Genomic DNA, 23239 nt, shown 5'->3' with positions numbered 1-23239 from the left:
CGTTTTCATTGTTAGCCAATCGCAATTATAACTTTTTGTTGCGAATGCAAACAATCTGAAAAATAGTTTCGCATATAAATTGAATGTAAAATGATCACCTCTTTCGAGCCAGACAGCGTTTTAAGACCAGATAACGGATTTTGTTTGTTTTTAATTTTGGCCATGTTCATGCTCCTGATCAAACTGTAGTATAAAATATTTCATTGTCAAAAGTCATAAAAGACACGACCTCTTCCTACTACTAACCCTAAGTCAGGGTGATAATACGAAAAATAAAGCGATTACTTGTGGTTTTATGATTTTGCCGATTAGGCTTTGGGTCTGTGATAAAAAATTTAGTTAACTTCTTTAAAACAATTAGAAAAGCCAGGAAACGAGTGATCATTTTACGTTAAATTTATGAATTAAGGAAAATTGGGCTACGGAAAATATGCAATACGGCCATCTAACTAGATTGTAACCAAGGGCAATTATTGAATAAATATCGATTAAAAATAAATTTTAGAACAGTTCTTGCGGTAAATATTGTTTTAAGAAGAAACCACTCTCCCTTTACTCCAATTAAAAAATATTAATATACTAATTGTTCTGTTTTGTCTTCTAAAATTCTATTGAACTCTAGAATATGCACAGAATTTCAGTCGGGGGCTACATTGCTACACTTCACCTATTCTCTCCTCGTCCAACGAAGTAGAAATCCTTCTAGTCTGAGGCAATTTTTATTTGTCGAAAATTTATCCTTTTTCAGGTCAATTCGACGCAAAAGTAACTAGCCTGAAAAAAAAAGATAACATCATGAAATAAAAAAGGGGGTTAAAGAATAATATAAGGTTCTTGTTTCAAAACGGAGAAGAGATTTTATTTACAATAAAGTTAGTTGCAAATTTTCCCCTTTGCGGGCATTAAATTAAAAAACAAAGAACGCCAAGGTAACAATATATAATGAAAAAAATAACGCTGGTTCTTATAATGAAGATGTCGTATCCATGAACGAATACAATATAATTCAAAAAGTAGTTCCTAATCTCTCTCTCATAAGCAATAAATTTCAGGAACGTACTCACAAATTGATGACCGTCAGGCTTGTGCCTTTTTCTCTTTTTAAAGTCCTTTAAAGATTTCTCTCCTTCCATTTACGCGCAAACCGTAGCCACGTAAAATAAAGTCTTTTTAAAAAATTACACTCCTTCCAAATACGTGCGAACCGTGGCCACGTAAAATAAAGTCTTCAAAAGTTCGCTTTCAGCGCGTCCGGGCATTCTTGCCGGGTTAATACTTCTTTGGAGGAGGCTCGTCAAATTTTCTTGTCTGCGCCGGGCAATGAATCCACGTCCAATATCCTCGTCGCCGGAATTTCAAAAGAGGCCGAATTTCGCGCTGGGCTCGTGACGTCATCAAGGAGCTAGCATTTCCCTTTTCTTCAAATTAAAGCGAGTTTCGTACATACCCAAAATATACGAAACTAAGAATCATAAAAGGATACGAAACACAGAAAATCAAATATAAGAACCAGAATATAAATAATAAATGCAAACAGGGGGGGGGCACTATTATTGGTACAAAAAAATTCAACATTCTTCCCCAATAGGAAATGGCAGTCAACCTACAGTTGGATGACACCTGTAAAATTTACAATACATATTTTTGTTCCGACCCAGAGTGCCTTTTTGTTTTGAAGCTGGATATTCCCCACATTAAAAAAAAACGACCTTGTCTAATTTTACCCTTAAGGGGAGGCAAGTAAATATGAATGCTCAACATTGAAACAGTAGTATGAAGCGTGTTCATAACTTATAAAAAATCGATTTCATTTAGTTTTAAAGAACCCTGAACATTTTAAGATATTTTTTAAAATATAATTTTTCTGGAAGGGTAGCCGCATTTTTAAAAAGACTCTTGGGCAACGAGTTATTTTCAATGGATATTCATTCAATAATTGCCCGAAATTTATATGCGCTACTAACTGTCCATCTTAAATTCTGAAATAATTTTCTTTTTAGTCAGTTCACAAATATCCCCCCCAAGTAGATTATCATTGGGGGTACATTCAAATGTAGATATAATTTATTTTTTAATTTAATTTTTGTTTTCCCTTTGTTTTTTGCTTCTTTTTATAAATTTATTGTGAGATATGCATGTATATTTTTTAATTTTTTTAGAGAAAGATACACTAAAACATTAACAATTTGGCAAGACAAAGTGACTCCAAGAAAATAAAACTTGCCCATTCGTTTGAACTGTCAATTCTGAGCAGTATCATCTAGACATTTGGCAAGTAGATGCGAAAAAATACTTGAACATTTGATGGGCCTCAGATGGCATGGCGCCTTTGAATCCCTAATTCTAAGCATAACTAAATGATAACGGCAGAATCCAAGAAAATTTGATGCTAAACGTTTTCCACATCTAGCAAAAAGAGGCGAGTTTTCCGGGTACGAGTTTTCCTAAATTCATAGGTGCCCGGAAAACTCGTCTCCGGAAAACCCGTACCCGGAAAACTCGTACCGGAAAACTCGTACCGGAAAACTCGTGCCCGGAAAAATCCCCCCTTTTTGCTGGTCCCTTATTGAATAAATATCGATTGAAAACACATTTTATTACCGTCATTGAAGGAGATATTGCTTTTAGAAGAGACTATGCACCCCCATAATAGTTTTTAAAATTATTTTTAACTCTTGCTTAAAAAAATAAACTTGACCACGGAGTCAAGATACGAAAAACGAACCAAATATTTATTTAAAAAATACTCTAGTTTTAACACTTTTTGCGTCATTACGAAACAAAAATAAAGAAAGAAAAACAGGTGTTATCAAAGAAAGCAATTATTTTATTTAGAAAAATTAATTTAGTTTAAATAATTCTGTGTTATTACAAAACAACAAAAAAGAAAACACGGTCTTATGTAATTTTGGTACCGCGCTGAAATAATAACGTTATTATTTCGAAAGCCATTCTAAACATGAAGAGGAGAGGGTATCGTTTAAAAGGCATTTCGAGGGCACATCAGAAACTTGTTCACGTTGGACTTGAAGACAACCATATTATAGACGGCTGGAAAGCAGGAAAACGGAAGACAATTCCACAGGCGTGCAGTTCTAAGAAAGAAGCTTTGATCATGAAATCTATGTCTAGGTTTAGGCACAGAAAAAGAGTGGGGGAATTATTGATAGTGTTTTCAGCTAGACAAGTGTTTCTTGTGAAAGTTTGGCGAGGGGGGGACCATAGATTGAAGCTCAGTCGAACACTTCCCATGAAAATAACGATAAAGCCGAGACAAACTCGCAACATATCTTCTGTGAGATAGAGGTTGCAGCGAAGAGAAAAGGACATCTCCCACCAGGCCACGAAGTCTATTTTGAGCCCTATCAAGGCAGGGCAAGTCTTTTCTAACAGCTCCTGCCCATATGTGGCAACAGTATTCCATTCTTGGACGTATCTGACTCTTATAGAGATAGAGAATTGCATCAGCAGTGAGATATCTACTGGATCGATAGAAGGATCCCACCATTTTCCAGCGGCCTTGGCAACAGATTTGATGTACGTATTCCATTTAAGATCAGGACTAAAGGTTAAGCCCAGAAGCCTGTCAAAACTTGAGGCCTCCCCAAGACGAGAGCCATTCATTTTAAATGATGCCAGATGTGGATCAGAACGTTGATGATGAAAAGATAGAAGCTTGGTTTTAGATGCATTAAAAGTAACCAGCCACTCCTTTCCCCATTGTACAACGTGATCAAGATCAGAGGAGAGAGAATCGGAGAGAACTTGGTCGTTTGCTGTCTTAGATGTGCTACTATAGATGGTAGTGTCCTCAGCAAAAATGTCTATGAATGATGTAAGGATGTGATTTGGAAGATCATTAATATAGATCAGGAAAAGAGTTGGGCCCAGGATGGACCCCTGAGGGATCCCAGCATTAATACTGTGAGCTTCTGAGTTTTGTCCATCAACTACTACTCTTATGAAATAATCTGAGAGAAATGATTTAATAATTGAGAAGACATTTCCAGCTATACCATAGCTGCAGATCTTGTGAAGTAAACCTTTATGTCATACCCTATCAAAGGCCTTGATATGTCAAGAGCAATTGCCCTAGAAAGGTTGCCTCTGTCGAGAGATTTGCTAATCGTATAAGATATAACTGTGAGCACATCTTCTGTAGATCTAGCAGAACGGAAACCATATTGTGTGTCACTAACAAGGTTATTTTTGCTGAGATGGTTGATTACTTCTGTATTTAACACAGATTCCAGCAACTTACTCATGACGCACAGGAGACTTATTGGCATGTACTGTGAGAGAGATGAGCGATTACCTGAATTCTTAAATAAAGGGCATACTGAGGAGATTTTCCGGACTGACGGGAAGCAATTCTCCTTAAGACAACGTGAAACAGTTTTTTTTTAAGTATGGGCGCTAGTTCTGGTTTAAGTCTTTTATCCTCATTTTAAATAAGGGAATAATATGCGTGTGCATGTGCATAAATAAATATATATATTTACACACACACACACACACACACACACACACACACACACACACACACACACACACATATATATATATATTTATAACTTACTCAGGACGCACAGGGAACTTATTGGCCTGTACTGGGAGAGGGATGAACGATCACCTGAATTCTTAAATACAGGGCATACTGATGAGATTTTCCAGGGTGATGGGAAGCTATTCTCCATAAGACAACGTTTAAACAGTTTTGTAAGTATGGGCGCTAGTTCTGGTTTAAGTTTATATATATATATATATATATATATATATATATATATATATATATATATATATATATATATAAAGCTGAATGTCTGTGTGTGCGTGTGTGCGTGTGTGTGGTCACGAATAGGCTCCTATATGGTTGACTATTTTAAAAAACTGATTACATATAATGATAGAAGATGTATCGAGACACAGGAATGGGTATGTTTGATCTGGCAGAACGGTGGCTCATTAAAATTGTGGGGTCTGCGTTCGCGCCTGGTTCACAAAGTATGGAAATAAACAATCATGGCATAATAAAATTATAAGGTGTTCGTTCGCACCTGACCTCCATAGAATGGAAATATGTCACAAAGTTTAACAAGTTTTTTTTTTAATATAGATCCATAGAATATTGTGATAAGTGTTTCAGTGTGAACAGGTATGGTATAATAAATTATGGGGTTTATCTATTTTATTTTTTACTTTCATCATATTTTGCTTTGGTTTTGATACCCCCAAATTCGAAGCAATCTTTTTACAACCCTTCGGATTCATAACCTATCATACTTTCATAAATCAGAGTCAATTTTCTGTAGGCTGTTTTTGAACCCAGTCAACGACGGGTACTTTTGCTAGTAATATATATATATATATATATATATATATATATATATATATATATATATATATATATAGTGTGTGTGTGTGTGTGTGTGTGTGTGTGTGTGTCTGGTCACGAATAGACTTCTATATGGTTGACTATTTTAAAAAACTGATTGCATATAATGATAGAAGATATATCGAGACACAGGAATAGGTATATTTGATCTGGCAGTACGGTGGCTCGTTAAAATTGTGGGGTCTGCGTTTGCGCCTGGTCCACAAACTCGTCTCCGGAAACCCGTACCCAGAAAACTCGTACCTGGACCCCCACCCCTTTTTGCCAGGTAGGAAAACTGGTCCATTGGTGAATAAATATCGATCAAAAACATATTTTATTGCCGTTCTTGAAGGAGATATTGTTTTTAAAAGAGACTATGCACCCCCATAATATTTTAAAGATTATTTTTAACTCTTGCTTAAAAAAATAAACTTCATCACGGAGTCAAGATAAGAAAAACGAAACAATATTTATTTTAAAAAATCGCTAGTTTTAACACTTTTTGTGTCATTATGATACAAAAATAAACACAAAGAAAACACGTATTATCAAAGAAAGCAATTATTTTATTTAGAAGAATTCATTGTTTAAATAATTCTTGTGTTATTACAAAACAACAAAAAAGAAAACACGGTCTTATGTAATTTTGGAATCGTGCTGAAATAATAACCTTATTATTTCGAAAACCATTCTTAACATGGGGAGGCTATCGTTTAAAAGTAATTTCGGGTGCTCTTGAGCAGTACTTAATAATATACAGATTTATTTTTTGGGGAGGGGGTCGTTTTAAAACTATATCTACCTTAATATTTTCTTTAATTTTCTATTTTTGAGCAATTATCCACCTAAAACCTAATCTTCTTATGTCGGACATTTTTTGTTCATAAGTAATACTCGACATTACGTTTTTTTTTTTTAACTAAATAAACTCTTTAAAATTAGTTGAAAGACCAAAAACTTTCAAAGCTACATAGAAAAAGAAAACTTAGAAAAATTAATTAATTTTTTTTAAACAACAGTAAAAAAGTAAAAATATTAAAAAAAAAATATTTGGGATGTGTATTCTCTTTTAAAGACAATATCTTCTTCAAGAACGGTCATAAAATGTGTTTTCAATCGATATGTATTCCTACCTAGCAAAGGGTACGAGTTTCCCGGGTACGAGTTTTCTAGGATCGAGTTTTCCTATATATATATATATATATATATATATATATATATATATATATATATATATATATATATATATATATATATATACTGGCTGTACCCTGCCACGCGTTGCTGTGGCTAAATTTGGTGTAATGGAAAATTCTAATAAAAAGAGAAAATGCATGTTTCTGATATTCTTAGTACAGCAATCCACTCTAAAAAAAAAAGAAAAAAATGAAACTCTTGCAGAATTGGATCCTGATCCTCAGGATTACCTCAATCATTGCTTGGGATCGACCAACAATCAGTGAATAAAGCTAACGTTGAAACGCTAAATGTTTATTTTTCTGTATACAAAAATGTGAGTTAGTAATTAATATTTGAGTGATGGGGTGGGGGTTACTATACACAGATTCGAAAAAGTTGTCCAAAAACAAATGAAAGCAAAGGTAAGGTAAGTTACATTTCTACCTAACTGGATAATTGTTTAGTGTTTTTATGTAAGGTAAAATGTTTAATCGGCTGGAAAAACAGAAATGGTTGCAGACTGTTGAATACGTTAAGTTTGGGAAATGAAGTTGAAAACTAAAAACTATACAAGACAGTATTTTGTATAGTTTTTTAGTTTTAACTCACTTTCTCAAACTTAACATAGTCAACAGTGTCCGCCACCATTTGTATCTTTCAAATACACCGATAAACACTGTTTTTCGAACTGACTAAACGTTACATGAAATGAAAAGGGTTTGTATTAACAGATACAAAGAAGTTGTCAAAAAATGAATATATAACAAATAAATGTTATCAAAAGGCAAGAAAAGTAAATGTTCTACCTAACTGTATAAGATTGTAGTGTTTTTATGTAATGTATAATGTTTAATCAGTTCAAAAACATGCAGTGTTTATCGGTATATTTGAAAAATACAAATGGCGTCAGACTGTATTGAACACGTTAAGTTTGGGGAAATTTTGGGAAAATGAGTTTAAACTAAAAAACTATACAAAATACTGTTAGGAACTCACTCAATATATGTTACTGTGATGTAGGCTGACATATAATCAGTGGTTTTAAATTTAGATCGATACAGGTAACGACTTTTAAGAGTCCCTTTTAGTGATTACCTGGTTTGAGGATATTATACAACTAAATGGCAAATCTGCCCCCAAAATCCGGTATTATTTTACTTTAAGGCCCGTCTCATGTTCGTATATAACGAAATATTTTATTGTAGATTTCAGTGTACTAAAAACGAATCTGCAAACCGTTTCCGTCGCAAAAAGAAATTTTTCATGATATGAAGAAATTATTTTTTCGAAAAGTGGGTGATCACTTTTCAATTTAAATTTAACTTAGAATGAGCACCCACTTTATGGTCACCTGAGAAAGGGGCATTTTTCTGTGTGTGTGTGGGGGGGGGGGTTGGCGGCCGACCCCCCGCCCCTCCAACCAATTTAAGCAGGTAATTTTAAAGGATTTTCCAAGGGTAGAAAGGAAGCCCCCACCCCAAAAATCATGGCCACAAAGTGGGTGATCATTTTACGTTAAATTATTATGGAAAAGTGATCCTTCACTTTTTAAAACTAACATTTCTTCATATCTTGGAAACTACTCGTTTGCCTTAATTATAAAGGTTATTTTCGTTTTCAGCTACCCCGAAAACCTATAGGAGTGGTAATTTTAAAGGAATTTTCGAGGGTGGAGTAATTCCTCATATTTACCTTTTTTTTTTTCCAATAACATAAGAAATTAAGAATTAGACAAATTTATGGTGCTAATGCACTTACCGATCCGTACTCTTTTTTAAATCGTATTTCCAAGTTTAATTAAAGTTTGTTTGTTTTTTATTCAATTGTATTCTAAATAATGTTAATGCTTCTGTACTGTTCCTTGTCTGCTTAAGTTTAATTTTTGTTTATTAAATTGTTAGGTGAAAGTCCAGAATAGTTACAAAACACCCTCTTCTCCCCATGTTAAGAATGGCTTTTTAAATAATAACGTTATTATTTCAGCACGGATCAATAAGTGCACGAGTACCCAATTTCTTTAATAAAGAAATATCATTCATATTTTAGAATAGATGCAAAACTCCCTTCCCATGTTAAGAATAGTTTTCTAAATAACGGTATTATTTCAGCACGGTACCTTCTCTGCATAAGTACTATCTTTTGTTTATTAAATTGTTAGGTGAAAATATAAAATAGTTACAGAACACTCTCCCTTTCTCATGTTAAGAATGGCTTTCTTAATAGCGTTATTTCAGCACGGTATCTTCTCTGCATAAGTACCATCTTTTGTTTATTAAATTGTTAGGTGAAAGTATAGAATAATAACAAAACGTCCTCCCCATGTTAAGAATGGTTTTCTAAATAACGTTATTATTCTATTATTATGGTACTTTCTCTGCATAAGTACCATGTTTTGTTTATTAAATTGTTAGGTGAAAGTAGAGTACTCATGCAGAGAGTGATCCGTGTTGTAATAATAACGTTAATATTTAAAAAGCCATTCTTAACATGGGGAGGGGAGGGTGTATTTTAACCTTACAATTGAATAAAAAAAAACATAATAAAACTGTAATTAAACCTGGAAATACGATTTAAAAAATAGCGCGGACAAAAAAAAAAAACTGTACTTTACCAACCAATCTTATATCGAAAAACAAAAACAAAAAAAACTAAAAAAGCAAGCGACAAACTTTTTTTTGGCCTTATATAATAAAGAAAAAATGTGTAAATTAAAAAATTTGGAAGATAAACAAATGAATTATGTTTTTTTCTTAATAGCGTTATTTCAGCACGATATCTTCTCTGCATAAGTACCATCTTTTGTTTATTAAATTGTTAGGTGAAAGTATAGAATAGTAACAAAACGTCCTCCCCATGTTAAGAATATATATGGTCAGTATGTGGCCAAATAGTCCAGTCGTGAAAGAAAAATGTTTCATTTGTTTCTGCTACATTATCTTCGCATGAAAATATTTGTGTAATGATTAAGAGTCAATAAAAAAAGTAAAAAAAAATAAGAAAATCATATGATAAGTATAGACCACAGAGAGTTAAAGGTCTAGATAACAAAGTCGTCGATATGCAATCTTTATTCAGATTCATGAATCAGGATATTAGGTTAATATCATGTTAGAATATAATACCTTCTCTGCTGTTTGTTGGATGAGACTAATACTGACATTTTATTGATGAAACAAGCGGATAGGTTTTGAAATTAGTAGTTCACATATAATTTACATTCAATATATTTTTTTCGTTTGCACTCGAAAAGAAGTTAGAATGTTAAAATTTTAAACAGCGGTATTTGTACTAACTTAAAAAAAAATACTGTTTTTGTGTGTATGTTTCGGGAAGCGTTTTTTTTTTTTCGACCTGCAACGTAATTAATATAAATTCTTCCTCTTCTTCTTCTTCTTCTTCTTCTTCTTCTTCTTCTTCTTCCTTTTATTTCTTTCTCTTATTTCTTTTTCTTCTTCTTTTCTTTCCTCCTCTTCTTCTCTATCTTCTTCTGTATCTTTCTTCTTCTTCTATATCTTCTGTATCTTCTTCTTCTTCTTCTTCACGATGCAAACAACAGTAAGAATAACACTGTGAATATCATATCCCAGTTCCTACCTATTAGGACATATATTTGTCGATCACATGACAGAGAACAAGGGTAGATGTGTGTGTATCACTTAACAGCAAATTCTTGTGACAAATGTATGATGTAATTTGAGCGAACTATGTCGTGCTCTTTAGATAAAATATAAATTCTAATCGATTGCAGAGAATTACGTATTCTATCCTACTCGATAATTCTAATAATAAACATTTGAATATATTAACTGTTAAAATAATTATCTTTGGATCGTTTTATATCTAATACGCCATTCTACAAGAAAATTAGTCTAACGAAATGAAACCACCAAAATGTTCTATGCACAAAAATAATTGGTTTCTGTTGAACATATTTACTCAGAATTTCATCTTTTAGTGCTTCTTTATAATCACGTCTTATTAAGAGTAGTGTCGCTATTTTACAAACCTCTTTACTAAATTAAAGTAGCGCAGGACGCTCAGATATTTTGCGTTTGTGTAAACAAAACACCGAAAAGATTGTTCACAGAGAACGTATCATGGGCAATATATTATGTAAATGGAATTTAACTAAGAATCTATCATGCAATACATCAATTAGAGAAACAGATTTTCAGGATAAATAAATTGGCATCGTCAATATTTAACAATGTTTGTGTTCTTCCGTTCACACCGAAGTCAGACTGACGGGCACGACAATCGACATCCAAGATGGTGATGTGATCACACGTGGAGTCCGAACCATGCTATAATCTTTTTACGTAAATATTCCGAAAGTATTAATAATGTAGAATATCTGCACGAATATAATTACACATAATACTTAACTAAAGATGATTATCCATTAAGAAAAACCGAAAAAACTAATAGGGAACCATAAAAATATCTAACTGATCTAAACCGTTTCGTTATACAGGTAATATAATAAAAGAAACTTACCTGCCAAAAGGCTATATGAAATTATGTAGATCCAAATGTCATGAGCAAGGAAACAAATGATAAAGCCGATGACTTCCAATGATGCACCAACAAGAACTGTCGTCCGACAACCATATTTATACACAATGAAGTTGGCAATGGGTCCTGGAATAAATAAGTATTTTCCTTTGACAACCAAAAGAGCAAACAAATTTCTTCAACAAAACTGAGCTTATATATATATATATATATATATATATATATATATATATATATATATATATATATATATATATATATATACAATGTGTCCCAAAAGAAGCTGACGGATAAAAATATTCCTTACTGCCTTAATTTTTAACATTTTTCTTTTTTTTTTTTCAGAGCATCTAAAGTAACCTTACTATAGTCATCATGAGTTGTTATACCACCGGGGAGAAATATTTATCGTAGAGTGTCACTCCGGTTGAATGAGTTAATATCAGAAATTCAAAGAAAATTTCGATGCTATTTTAACGCATAAAACTCTCCTAGTCCCAATGCAATTAAATCTATGGTGGCTCGATATCATCAGCAAGGATCTGCATGTGACCTCCTTAAATCTTGTCGCCCCCGCACAGCAAGAAGTGATTAAAATCGTCAACGATTTGCAGAAAGTGTGGATGAAGATCCACCCAAATCAGTAAGAAGATCAAGTGAAACTGGGGTCTCTCGATCATCTTTTCATCGAATGCTTCACGAAGAGGGCAAGTGCTCCTACAAAATTCAGTTGATGCAAGAGCTTCAATCAAGATATTATGAAAAACGTTGGATTACTCCATGCAATTCCAAGATTTGGCCAATGGGAATCCAAATTCCTCAAAAGAAGTCATTATGTCAAATGAGGCCCATTTCCATTTGAATGTGTACATAAGTAAAGAAAATTGCAGGATTTGGGGGTCAAAAAATTATGAAGTCACTATACAACGGCAATTACACCCTAAAAAATGGTGGGAAGTAATGGCAGATGAAGTAATCGGAGAATTAATTCTTCGAAGCTGAAGAAAGAGAATACGTAAGAGTGAGAGGAGCCCGGTACCATCAGGCGTTTGAAAATTTTGTTACAAAAAAAAAAAATAAATAAATAAAAAAATAAAAAAAAAATAAGAGGAAGAAGAAGAAGAAGAAGAAGAAGAAGAAGAAGAAGAAATGTTTGGGTACAAAACAAACCACCAATTTGGTTCCAGCAGGACGGCACAACACTACATAGGACGCGAGAAGCAGGAAAACTGCTCCAGGACATATTCGGCAATAAAGTAAGTTCTCGTAGTTGTGAAATAAATTGGCCCTTCCGCTCGCCAGATCTCAGCTGTGCAGATTTCTTCTTTGGAGTTACCTCAAAGAGTTGGTATACGCAAACAAACTGGACACAATAAAAGCCCTCAAAATCAATATCTATTGGAATCGGGAAACATTTTGGAATCGTCACATTACTAATATATATATATAGATAGAATGTGAGAGAGAATATATAATTATTTCCACAGCCAAACAACGCCGCAGCACACAAGAACCATGAAAGCCAACAAACCGGTAGTCCAAGACTCGAGTTTCGAATCCTGAGTTCGGATGTGTCAAACTGATGAGCCCAAATGCGAGCGAAACTCGAGTCTCTTGCATGCCAGGCAAGCACGCTACCAACTGAGTAAACGCGCCGCACACAAGAAAGTCTTATTAATTATCACAGATCAAGTAAACCGCAATGAAATCCGACAGTGGAATGAACCTACTTTCGTCTTGAACAAGGGATGTGATCATCGCGACCAGCTTAAACCGAAATCGATGCCTCACTAGTAGGAATTTTATACTCGTTAATGATGTTATTACGACAAGCTTACCTAACGAGCAATAAGTATATACACACACACACACACACACACACACGCACACATATATATATATATATATATATATATATATATATACTCCATATGAATTTCTTTTTGTGTATTGATATTCATATTAAAAACACTTTTTCTATTTATTTAAAAAGAAAACAGAGCTTTGTTATATATATATTATACTAGCAGGCATTATCAAAATGTCATATTTAAGCGTATCGTTTATTTACATAACGGTATTTAAGATTGTAAAATACGCTTAAATATAATATTTTTTATTAATGCAGATTTCGTATTTATTATCATATTATATTGGATCCACTATATAGTGATGATTTAAAAAGTTAAAAAAAATGACTCGTGGGCTACCACCGAGAATCGAAACCAAAACGTTTAGCTTCCGATTTAATTTTTCCTTTGACATTAATGCCCGAGCTATGAAGACCTGTTTGCTGCAAGGCTAAAAATTAAAACACAAACCGATAGCTATTACGTTACGCATCCGTATTCATAATGCCGTCGTTCGACCTTCATATGGCAAATTTCATTTTTTTTTATTTTCCCCCTTTTTCACAAACATTCGCATATATTCGAATACAATATATATTAAGTTTCATGCCGGTACACCAAAAACTGACCGAGGAGCTTGGCAGGCAATTTTTTAAACAAATATATATACGCACACATAAATATATATAGAAAAAGATTTGCGTTTACTATAAGCTTTTTACGCAAATATTACGCACGAAACGTGTAGAATATCTGCATGAATATAATTACACGTAATGGTTAACTAAAGATGATCATCTCTTAAGAAAACCGAAAAAAACTAATAGGGAATTAATAAAAATGAATGTTGAAAAAATATTAAAATTAGCTAAATCTTCTGCAGATGAATGCAATTCCACGACCCATATATAAGGAAATTGTATTTTTTTAATAAATAGAAATATGGGTGTCTAATATGAATATCAATACACAAAAACCAAATTCGTAGAGTTATATATATATATATATATATATATATATATATATATATATATATATATATATATATATATATAGTCGTCCACATACAGTACTATTTCATTGTATCACAACTCACAAATGCAGCTAGACTATCGCATTTCCCCGCACTATATATATATATATATATATATATATATATAAAGAATAATAAAAATAAAGTATCTTTATTTCATTATCAATTCAATAAGAGTTTTCAAAAATAAATGAGAGAAACCTCTTAGACCATAGCATTTCAAAACTAAATGCCTCTCGTCAGAAGAGAAGACAAAGTCAGTATTATATAAAAGTAACGGTAAAAACTAAACAATGCCGACTTTAAAATATTCAAATTGGAGATAGAAAATGTTTGAGATTTGAATTGGAAAAAAGTATAGGAGACGTGATACGGTGGAGATAAAATAGAGAAACTGCATAAAAAATAAACGTTAAAATGTACAAAACAATGCATAAGAAAATGAAATACTAAGAATGTTTTAATATAAACAAATTTCCAAAACTTTAAAAAATTATTTTAAAACCTCAAAAAATTAAAAAATTAAAACATTTTCAAAAATTAAAAATATTTACAATAAAGTTCTAATAAAAAAATTAATTATAAAATATAAATAAAGCAGTTCAATAATAAATGAAATATGAATAAAGTAGTTAAATAATAAATAAAGTAAAGCTAGGAAGATGTAAGAGAAGGTAATAAAAAAAATTAATGAAAGTTAAAATGTAAATCAACTTGGAGGATAAGCCATCAGGAATTAGGTGTACTTCAGGATAAAATGAAACGTGAGTTAATATCCAGTAGATTCGCATGCAGAATACTCCAGAAGAAAGATGCCAACGTCTGTGATGAGTCTGAAAAGAAACTGAATCTAAATGAAAGCCTAATTTCATTTTTAAACTGTTCAATTTAAACTCATAGACAAAAACTCACAGTATGAATTAATAATATAAGGTAAAATTCAAGAAATAATTAAGGTTTCGTATGGACCAGAAAGATATGAGAGAGTAACTGACAGTCTCAAATAATAAAGGCAAAATGAAATGAGAGAAAACCTTTATTAAAACTTAAAGTTTAAAATTTAGTTACTAATATATATATATATATATATATATATATATATATATATATATATATATATAAGATCAAATAGTTAATAAAACATGTTAAAAACACTTTGAAATGAGTTAAAAACATATTTAATCTGAAAAGGAAACACTTAATAAGTGGATAGTACTTAATCCGCGGAGTTTCAAAGAAATACTTTCCTTCTAATCAGAGGGTAGGAATTAGCAAAATGCGGGATCGGATTTTGCATACAAAAGTATTTGATGAAACTGCAAGTAAGTCAAAGATCTTACTTGATAACGAAAAGTGAAGCAGAGGGAATATGGTGAAGAAAAACGTGATTTCACGTGAATGGATAGTCTGGTGAAAGGTAAAGTATCCAATGACGGTAAAATCCAAAAATGTAAATCCAAGAAAGCTAATTAAATTTCCATTCGCACAAGTAAAATCCAAGGAAATCGTGTAATTGGAAGATGGTCCAAAATAATCAAAAAGGCCGAAATCCGTGGAATAATTCACAAATATGTACAAGGAAAAGGGGAAAAAAATTCCAATATTAATAAAAGAAAATTAAGATATGCGTTTAACACGGCTGCCGAGACAAAGTGTAATTAAGAAAAATCAGTGAAGAAGAAAAGAGAAAAAAATTAAATGATGATAGAATTAAGTATAAAATAGAAAAGCAAATGTCAAAATGACCCAGACAAAATGACGTTAAAAGGCGCGAAATATATATATATATATATATATATATATATATATGTGTGTGTGTGTGTGTGTGTGTGTGTGTGTGTGTGTGTGTGTGTGCCTCCATACGTATGCGTATGATTGTGAGTGTGTATGTGCATACATGTATGTATACATATGTGTGTGTATGTATGTATATATATATGTGTGTGTGCATGTATATGTATGTGTGTGATTATATGTGTGTGTGAGTGTGTGTGTGTATATATCACCTCCTAATTTGTGTGTGTGCGTGTACTTAAGTTTGAATGATTAAGTACATGTATGCATGTGTGTTTTAATTGGGAAAGGCAAAAATAAAATTTAACCAATATGTGTGTGATATGTTAGTGGGTGGATGTGTGTGAGTACGTGTGTGAGTGTATAGGTGGGTATGTATATATGTATGCTCCTACATATATTTCTGTGTATATGCGTGTGTATATGTGTATATACCTGCGTGCGTATGCGTGTGTCAATGTATATGTGCATGTATGTATGTGTATGTGTGTGTGATTGTGTGTGAGTATGTGCTATACATAAAAAAGTCATAAAAAAAATAAAAACCGTCACCAAATGGACCAAAATGAACTTAACTCTGACTGGACACTACCAACACTTACTGTTGGGGACAGAATGTCTGAGACCACATTACTCTGAAAAACACTTTTAGTATCATTTAGATGTAAAAATAACATTTCAATCTCTCATTTAAAAAAAACAACCTTTTTACGAAAATATCCGAAGAGAGCGAAACAAAGCTTGAAACACGTTATAAAAATATTTTAAAATAAAAATATGATAAAAGGCTGAAAACCCCACAATTGTTGATGGCTGCACTCTTTTAAATATATATATATATATATATATATATATATATATATATATATATATATATATATATACTAGCAAATGTACCCGTCGTTGATTTGTTTCAAAAACAGCCTACAGGAAATGGACTCTGATTTATGAAAGTATGATAGGTTATGAAAAGAAAGGGTTGTAAAGAGATAGCTTCGATTTTGGGAGTATCAAAACCAAAGCAAAATATGATGAAAGTAAAAATAAAATAGATAAACCCCATAATTCATTATACTATACCTGTTCACACTGAAACACTTATCACAATATTCTGTGGATCTATATTAAAAAACCTTGTTAAACTTTGTGACATATTCCCATCCTATGGAGGCCAAGCGCGAACGCAGACACCACAATTTTACTATACCATTCCTATTTAAGTTGAAACATACTTATCAAAGTATTCTTATGTACATCGATATCAAAAACCCTTGTAAACGTTTTTTTTTTTTTAATTTTTAAATTATTTATTTCCATACTTTGTGGACCAGGCGCGAACGCACACCCCACAATTTTAATGAACCACCGTCTACCAGATCAAACATACCCATTCCTGTGTTTCAATACATCTTCTATCATTATATGTAATCAGTTTTTTTTAAAGTAGTCAACAATATAGAAGCCTATTCGTGACCAGACACACACACACACACACACACACACGCAGACATTTAGCTTTATATTATATTATATATATATATATATATATATATATATACATATATATGATTGTTTATTTTTTTTTATAAACGATTCTTATTTTTTTAACTCCCTGGGTGCTTTAAAGTGACACATTATCTGCTCTTTCTTTATATTCTTGTCGCTCCCACATTTTTGGGACGTATTATTTGTAATAATTTTATTATTTAAATATTTATCTAAATATTTAAATAATGAATTAATTATATATATACACATATATATATATACATTACACATATATACACACGCACATTCATACATTCAGACATATTTATGCATACACACAAAAATATACACATCCATATAGGTATAGAGATAAATATAAAAAGATAAAAGAATTGAAATAGGAAACACTAAAAAACTTTCTAAAGACTCAACTTTATAAAAGTTAAGTTTTTCGTTATTAAACCGTACATTTTCTGTATCAAAAATATAAAAACGAACTTCTTAATATACTCAGTCATAGATATGCGAGCGACTAAATAAAGATTAACTAATTTGCACATATTTTGAAAATCGAACGTTCATTGATTAATTATTTATGTTTTATGATCTCTTATTGAAATAAATAATAAATAAACTATTCAATTGTTAGAAAGAATGTGGATAATAAAATATGAGTTAAATGAATTCGATATGCAGGTTGAATTCCTTTGTGAAAACAACAAAAGAAAAAATAGGTTATTGGGAAATCAGAATGTCGGAAACGTGCAAGTCGCACATGTTGGGGGAACGTGAGTTTTGCTCACGTGGCCGGACATGCATGGATTTCTCAATATAGGAAGTGAGAGTTAGTTAGTTAGTTAGTTAGTTAGTGAAAAACTCAGAGGGAGTTTGAGATCGACAGACATGGGTTTCAATCGTCTAGAAGCGAGACGATCACATTTTGAAACTTAATATGTGAAGCTTTGAATTCTTGGACGCAAAGTCCCCAACCGGTCAGGGAAGAATAAATGTTCAATGTGGTTTTATAACTCCGTGTCCTCTGTCATTACATCATTACATGAAAAAGGTATTGTCTATTTATGTGTACAATCTATTTGAAATTCATCATCTAAAAAATATATGTGTTAGAAAGTATAGGTGTCTATTTATGTTATACAAACACTCCCGTTCATACGAACTGTCAAAGCATAAATGCCAACCTGTCAATCCATCGACATAAATGCAAACTTCTCAATTATCGGTCTGTCTATCTAGATATGAAAACACTTTCTCAAAATATATTTATATGCAATCTCGCTCAATTATAAACTCTCTCCCTATTTATATATATTTCACTAATGCGTTAATGTCTCCATATTTCACAACATGATAACACACATGAACCTTCGAAGATCTCTTACTTCCAGGAACAGTCTTAAGACGCTTGTCTTTACAAACAAGAACACTAAATAAGAACATTTAATAATAATAATAATAATAATAATAATAATAATAATAATAATAATAATAATAATAATAATAATAACTATATAACAATAGGTTATGAAAAGGAAGGGTTGTAAAGAGATAGCTTCGAATTCGGGGGTATCAAAACCAAAGCAAAATATGATGAAAGTAAAAATAAAATAGATAAACTCCATAATTTATTATACCATACCTGTTCACACTGAAACACTTATCACAATATTCTGTGGATCTATATTAAAATAACCTTGTTAAACTTTGTGACATATTTCCATTCTATGGAGGTCAGGCGCGAACGAACACCATAATTGTATTATACCATTTTTCTTCAAACCGAAACATAATTATCAAAGTATACTTATGCAGATAGATATGAAAAGTCTTTATTAAAGTTTGTGCCTATTTCCATTCTATAGAGGCCAGGCGCGAACGCAGACACCACAATTTTATTATATCATCCCTATTTAAGTTAAAACATACTTATCAAAGAATTATTATGTACATCTATATCAAAAACACTTGTAAACGTTTTTTTTTTAATTTTTAAATTTTTTATTTCCATACTTTGTGGATCAGGTGCGAACGCAGACCCCACAATTTTAATGAACCACCGTTCTGCCAGATCAAACATACCCATTCCTGTGTCTCGACACATCTTCCATCATTATATGTGATCAGTTTTCTATAATAGTCAACCATATAGGAGCCTATTCGTGACCACACACACACACACACACACACACACACACACATACACACACACACACACACACACATTTATAGAAGATATAAGTGACATTATGTGTGTGCGAAACGGTCTCTACGAAACTTCTATATGACAAGTTTTGGTCTACAGACTTGAAATTTTACATGTAAGAATTGGACACGTGGAATGAATTCGATTTGGTTTGTAGTGGTAAATATAGCCGCTAAGGGATCAAAATAAGAAAAAAATAACTTTGATAGAAGTAAGTCGACTAAACTTGTTACTTCTGCGCATGCGCAAACATACAGTTATTGATTAAAGTCGCTTAATTTTTATCGTTTCCTATCCATCTGTCAATAGAGTAAACGATAATGCGTTAGGCTAGAACGCTAAATGTCTTGGTTTTAATTCTAGCTGAGCGTACGCAAGTCATTTTTTTTTAATTTTTGTTTGTAGTTTTTAATGTTATCCAGATTTTTACAACTGAAATGGCATCCGTTTTTCTCTTTTTTTCAGGTTTGTGCTAAGTTTGTTTGAAAAAAAAAAGTTTTGTGACAAAATCGATTACATTTTTGTGACATTATCAGCTGATGTTTGGCAACACGTATCATCCTGAATATGTTTTTAAAAGAAAAATGTTTTGCCAACAACATATCAATATATGGATTACATGATTGACCCATCGATTACTGTAAACTGATTGGTAGGCATTGATGAAGGTAAGTGCGCGTAAATTGGATGTTGCTTCACCATTGTTCAAATTTCAGCATTTGAACTTCCGTTTCTTCGAACTCCGGAATTCTCAGCAGCAGATCTATCTATCTATATCTCTCTCTCTCTTTCTCTCTTTCTCTCTTTCTCTCTCTCTCTCTCTCCAGATTCCAACAATAGTCAGCCATCATAATTGCATCCCAGCAACCCTGATACCTACTCTCTATTTTCTTCAGGTTCTGATAGAATCTCTTTCTTTACATGCTCGTCACTCATTGAACTCAGGTTCTCAGAAAAACGGTTCATATGTGAAAATAGGTAGTGCCTCTTAACACTCAAGTTGCAGTCCAGGTTTCTGAAAGCAGTCAGTATGTTGTCGATACGTTCTGCGTAGTTTCTGACCATATTGTTGCCAATACGGTTCTTTATTACCAGAACAAATGCCCCCATGCTTCTAGTTCCACTCATTCATCGAGTTTTTGAACTGGATCTCTGATGAGCTGCCGAATCTAAAGATCATCAAAGATACCAGTTTTCAACTTCTCCATGGTCAATCTTGGAAAAGCCTGGCACAAGTAAGTGAAGCAGTCACCATGCTTGTCTAGAGTTTTTGTGAATTGTTTGATTAAGCCGAGCTTGATGTGCAATGGTGGAGAAAATATTCTTTCTCTGTCCACGGGATTATCGTTGGCGACATTCCTTTCTTTGCAAATCATCATTCCTTCCCCCCCCCCACACACACACTCAGGCAAGTCCTTTTTCGTGTATGCTGAGCACCAATTCTTGTAAGATTTCGAGGTTTAATGACTTCAAACTGATCCCTTTTCGACATAATCACCCAGAAGAATCGGACCTGAATACTTGTCATTAAAATCATCATTTCCAATGAAAACAATTATTCGACATGGCGTTTTTACTCCCCCTCCCCACCTCAATCACTAACTTCTTCTAAAATTCTCCACACGTGCATACATGTAAACAGAAACGTAAAAAACATGTGGTCATAACTAAAAAAAAAAAAATGGTCTGATTGGGCAAAACCAATGTGATTTTTGGATTCATCGAATCAAATTCGTCTTAAATCATGTGGAAAAACGCAGACAAATTTGTTGTTGACCAGTGCAATCAAAAGAGAATTAGCTCTTTAATAATAAATACAAACTGTACATAAATTAAAATATCATATTTAAGCGTATTTTACGACCGAGAAAGGAAGGCGGCCTACTAGTATATATATATATATATATATATATATATATATATATATATATATATATATATATAAGTGAAAGTGTCTGTGTGTCTGTGTACATTTCCCTACGCAAGAACTCTGTCAATTGTCAATTTTAAGCCTACATATTCGAAATTTGATATACAGGGTACTGAGATTTGGGAAACCGATGTGATTGGTTTTCGGACAGAAATTTGGCGATTAAGGGGTAAAAGTTCAACGATTTGACCTTTGAGAACTCTACCAAACTCCTCCGACATTTGAAGATAATGTTTGTTTTTTTTGTGTGTGTGTGTGTGTTCAACATTAAATAGTGATGTTGAGGAATATGCTTATGGAACTTGCAAATTTAAAATTACACAACGCTTACACAATAAATAGTGCTGAATCTATTGTGGGGGCGCTTATTGGAACTTACCTGCTAAATTCATCACACCGGCATACGTCGAAGTAATCCATGTAATATAACGCTTTTCATTTTCGTCGGCGTTTTGCAGGAGAACGACGCGTATGAATCCAGCTGAGTTCTGCAAACCTCCGCAAGCAATATGAGTTCCGAAAGCTGCCAACATGGTCACCCAAGCCCAGCCTTTATCCATTGTTATATCACCGACAAATCTGAAAGAATAACTTTCGAATAAATGGTTGATTTCTGAAACTGACGTTCAGTTGTTATTGTATTTTATACATTTATATGATTACATGTATGAAAAAAATGTAATTTTTTAAGATGGAGTTCATCTATGTATATATAAAAGCGAAAATGTTTGTGTGTGTGTGTGTGTGTGTGTGTGTGTGTGTGTGTGTGTGTGTGTGTGTGTGTGTATTACATATGTGTGCTGATGATAGCTCGTATGTTCTAGGGATTTACCAGCACCCACATGTAATAAAATTAAAACAAAAGAAAAAGATTTAATGAAAAAGAAATTTATTAAAAAATAAATTAACAAGAAAAAAAAGAAAAAGATTATTATTTTTTTGAAGGGCGACAACTCGCTAATAAAATTGTCTCCCTTAGATTATAAAGAAAGTATTTCTTTATGTATTGTGTTTTGAAATGGTTTGCTCTATACGTATGTGCTTTTCGGTCAACAAACTCAAAGAATAAATAAAAACTTTACCAGAATCCAAACAGCAGTTCTTCCTTCAGTGAGATTTTTGTTTTTTACGGCCTTTATGAGGAAGCCGGAATTCGGACGTTGGTTGCCTATGTGTACACCCCAAAAATATGTCACGAACTGACTTTACCCACCAATAGCGTTTCTTTTATATGAGTTTTTTAAGAATTTCCTGGAACCTTCTAGAGACTCCATAAAAGAACAAAAAGGCGTTCTACGCCTTTTTATATTTATAGACGCCGATTATTATTTATTTTTATGAATAACGACATTCTAGAAACGTCTTTATGTTTTAATTAATATATCAATAAACATATTTATATTATGAGAAATATTTATATATTTCTTAATCCAATCATAGGAGAAAATATGTTCTCCTATGACAGTGTGTGCGTTTTCGTGCATGTCCGAGAAAGGCTTTTTTCCGAGAAGTGATCGGTCGCCTCACACCTTCTTAAAACTTTTTATATCGCGCCTAAATGATAATATCTACGAGTTAACAACCAGTGTCACCTATCTATTTAATTTGCCCGACTTTAAAAAGATAAATATTCAACAATTTTCGATCGCCGCATGTGCATTAAGCTTTTTCGTATTAAAAAAAAAAAAAAAAAAAAAAAAAAAAAAAGGCGAACAAACTCGCGGTAAATTAAACACTGGGATTATCCTTTTTCTGTTGTTCTCGGCCTTCGGGCTGGAATCAAAGTGTAGTGTCTGTTCCGGCAGATACTGCAAGCAAAGACCATATGTGGGGCAACCCCACATATAAGACC

The 23239-nt window shown here is 32.6% G+C and overlaps 1 protein-coding gene across 1 annotated transcript; it reads right to left on the bottom strand.

Annotated features, from left to right (window-relative positions):
* Positions 1–11: 11 nt before the first annotated feature.
* Positions 12–21972, bottom strand: LOC145242866 (monocarboxylate transporter 14-like). The gene is made up of 3 exons (XM_080105980.1): positions 21767–21972; positions 11054–11197; positions 12–55 (listed from the first exon to the last, which is right to left on the bottom strand). Exons 1-3 carry the CDS (start codon positions 21945–21947, stop codon positions 12–14), a joined length of 369 nt encoding a protein of 122 aa, XP_079962106.1. The 5' UTR covers positions 21948–21972.
* Between the last annotated feature and the right edge of the window lie 1267 nt (positions 21973–23239).

This window comes from Euprymna scolopes, chromosome 21 (assembly GCF_053919585.1).
Source record: "Euprymna scolopes isolate OS-2025 chromosome 21, ASM5391958v1, whole genome shotgun sequence".
NCBI classification, from domain to species: Eukaryota; Metazoa; Mollusca; class Cephalopoda; order Sepiida; family Sepiolidae; genus Euprymna; species Euprymna scolopes.
Note: the sequence above shows the minus strand (reverse complement) of the source record. Positions and strands in the feature narration are given on the sequence as shown.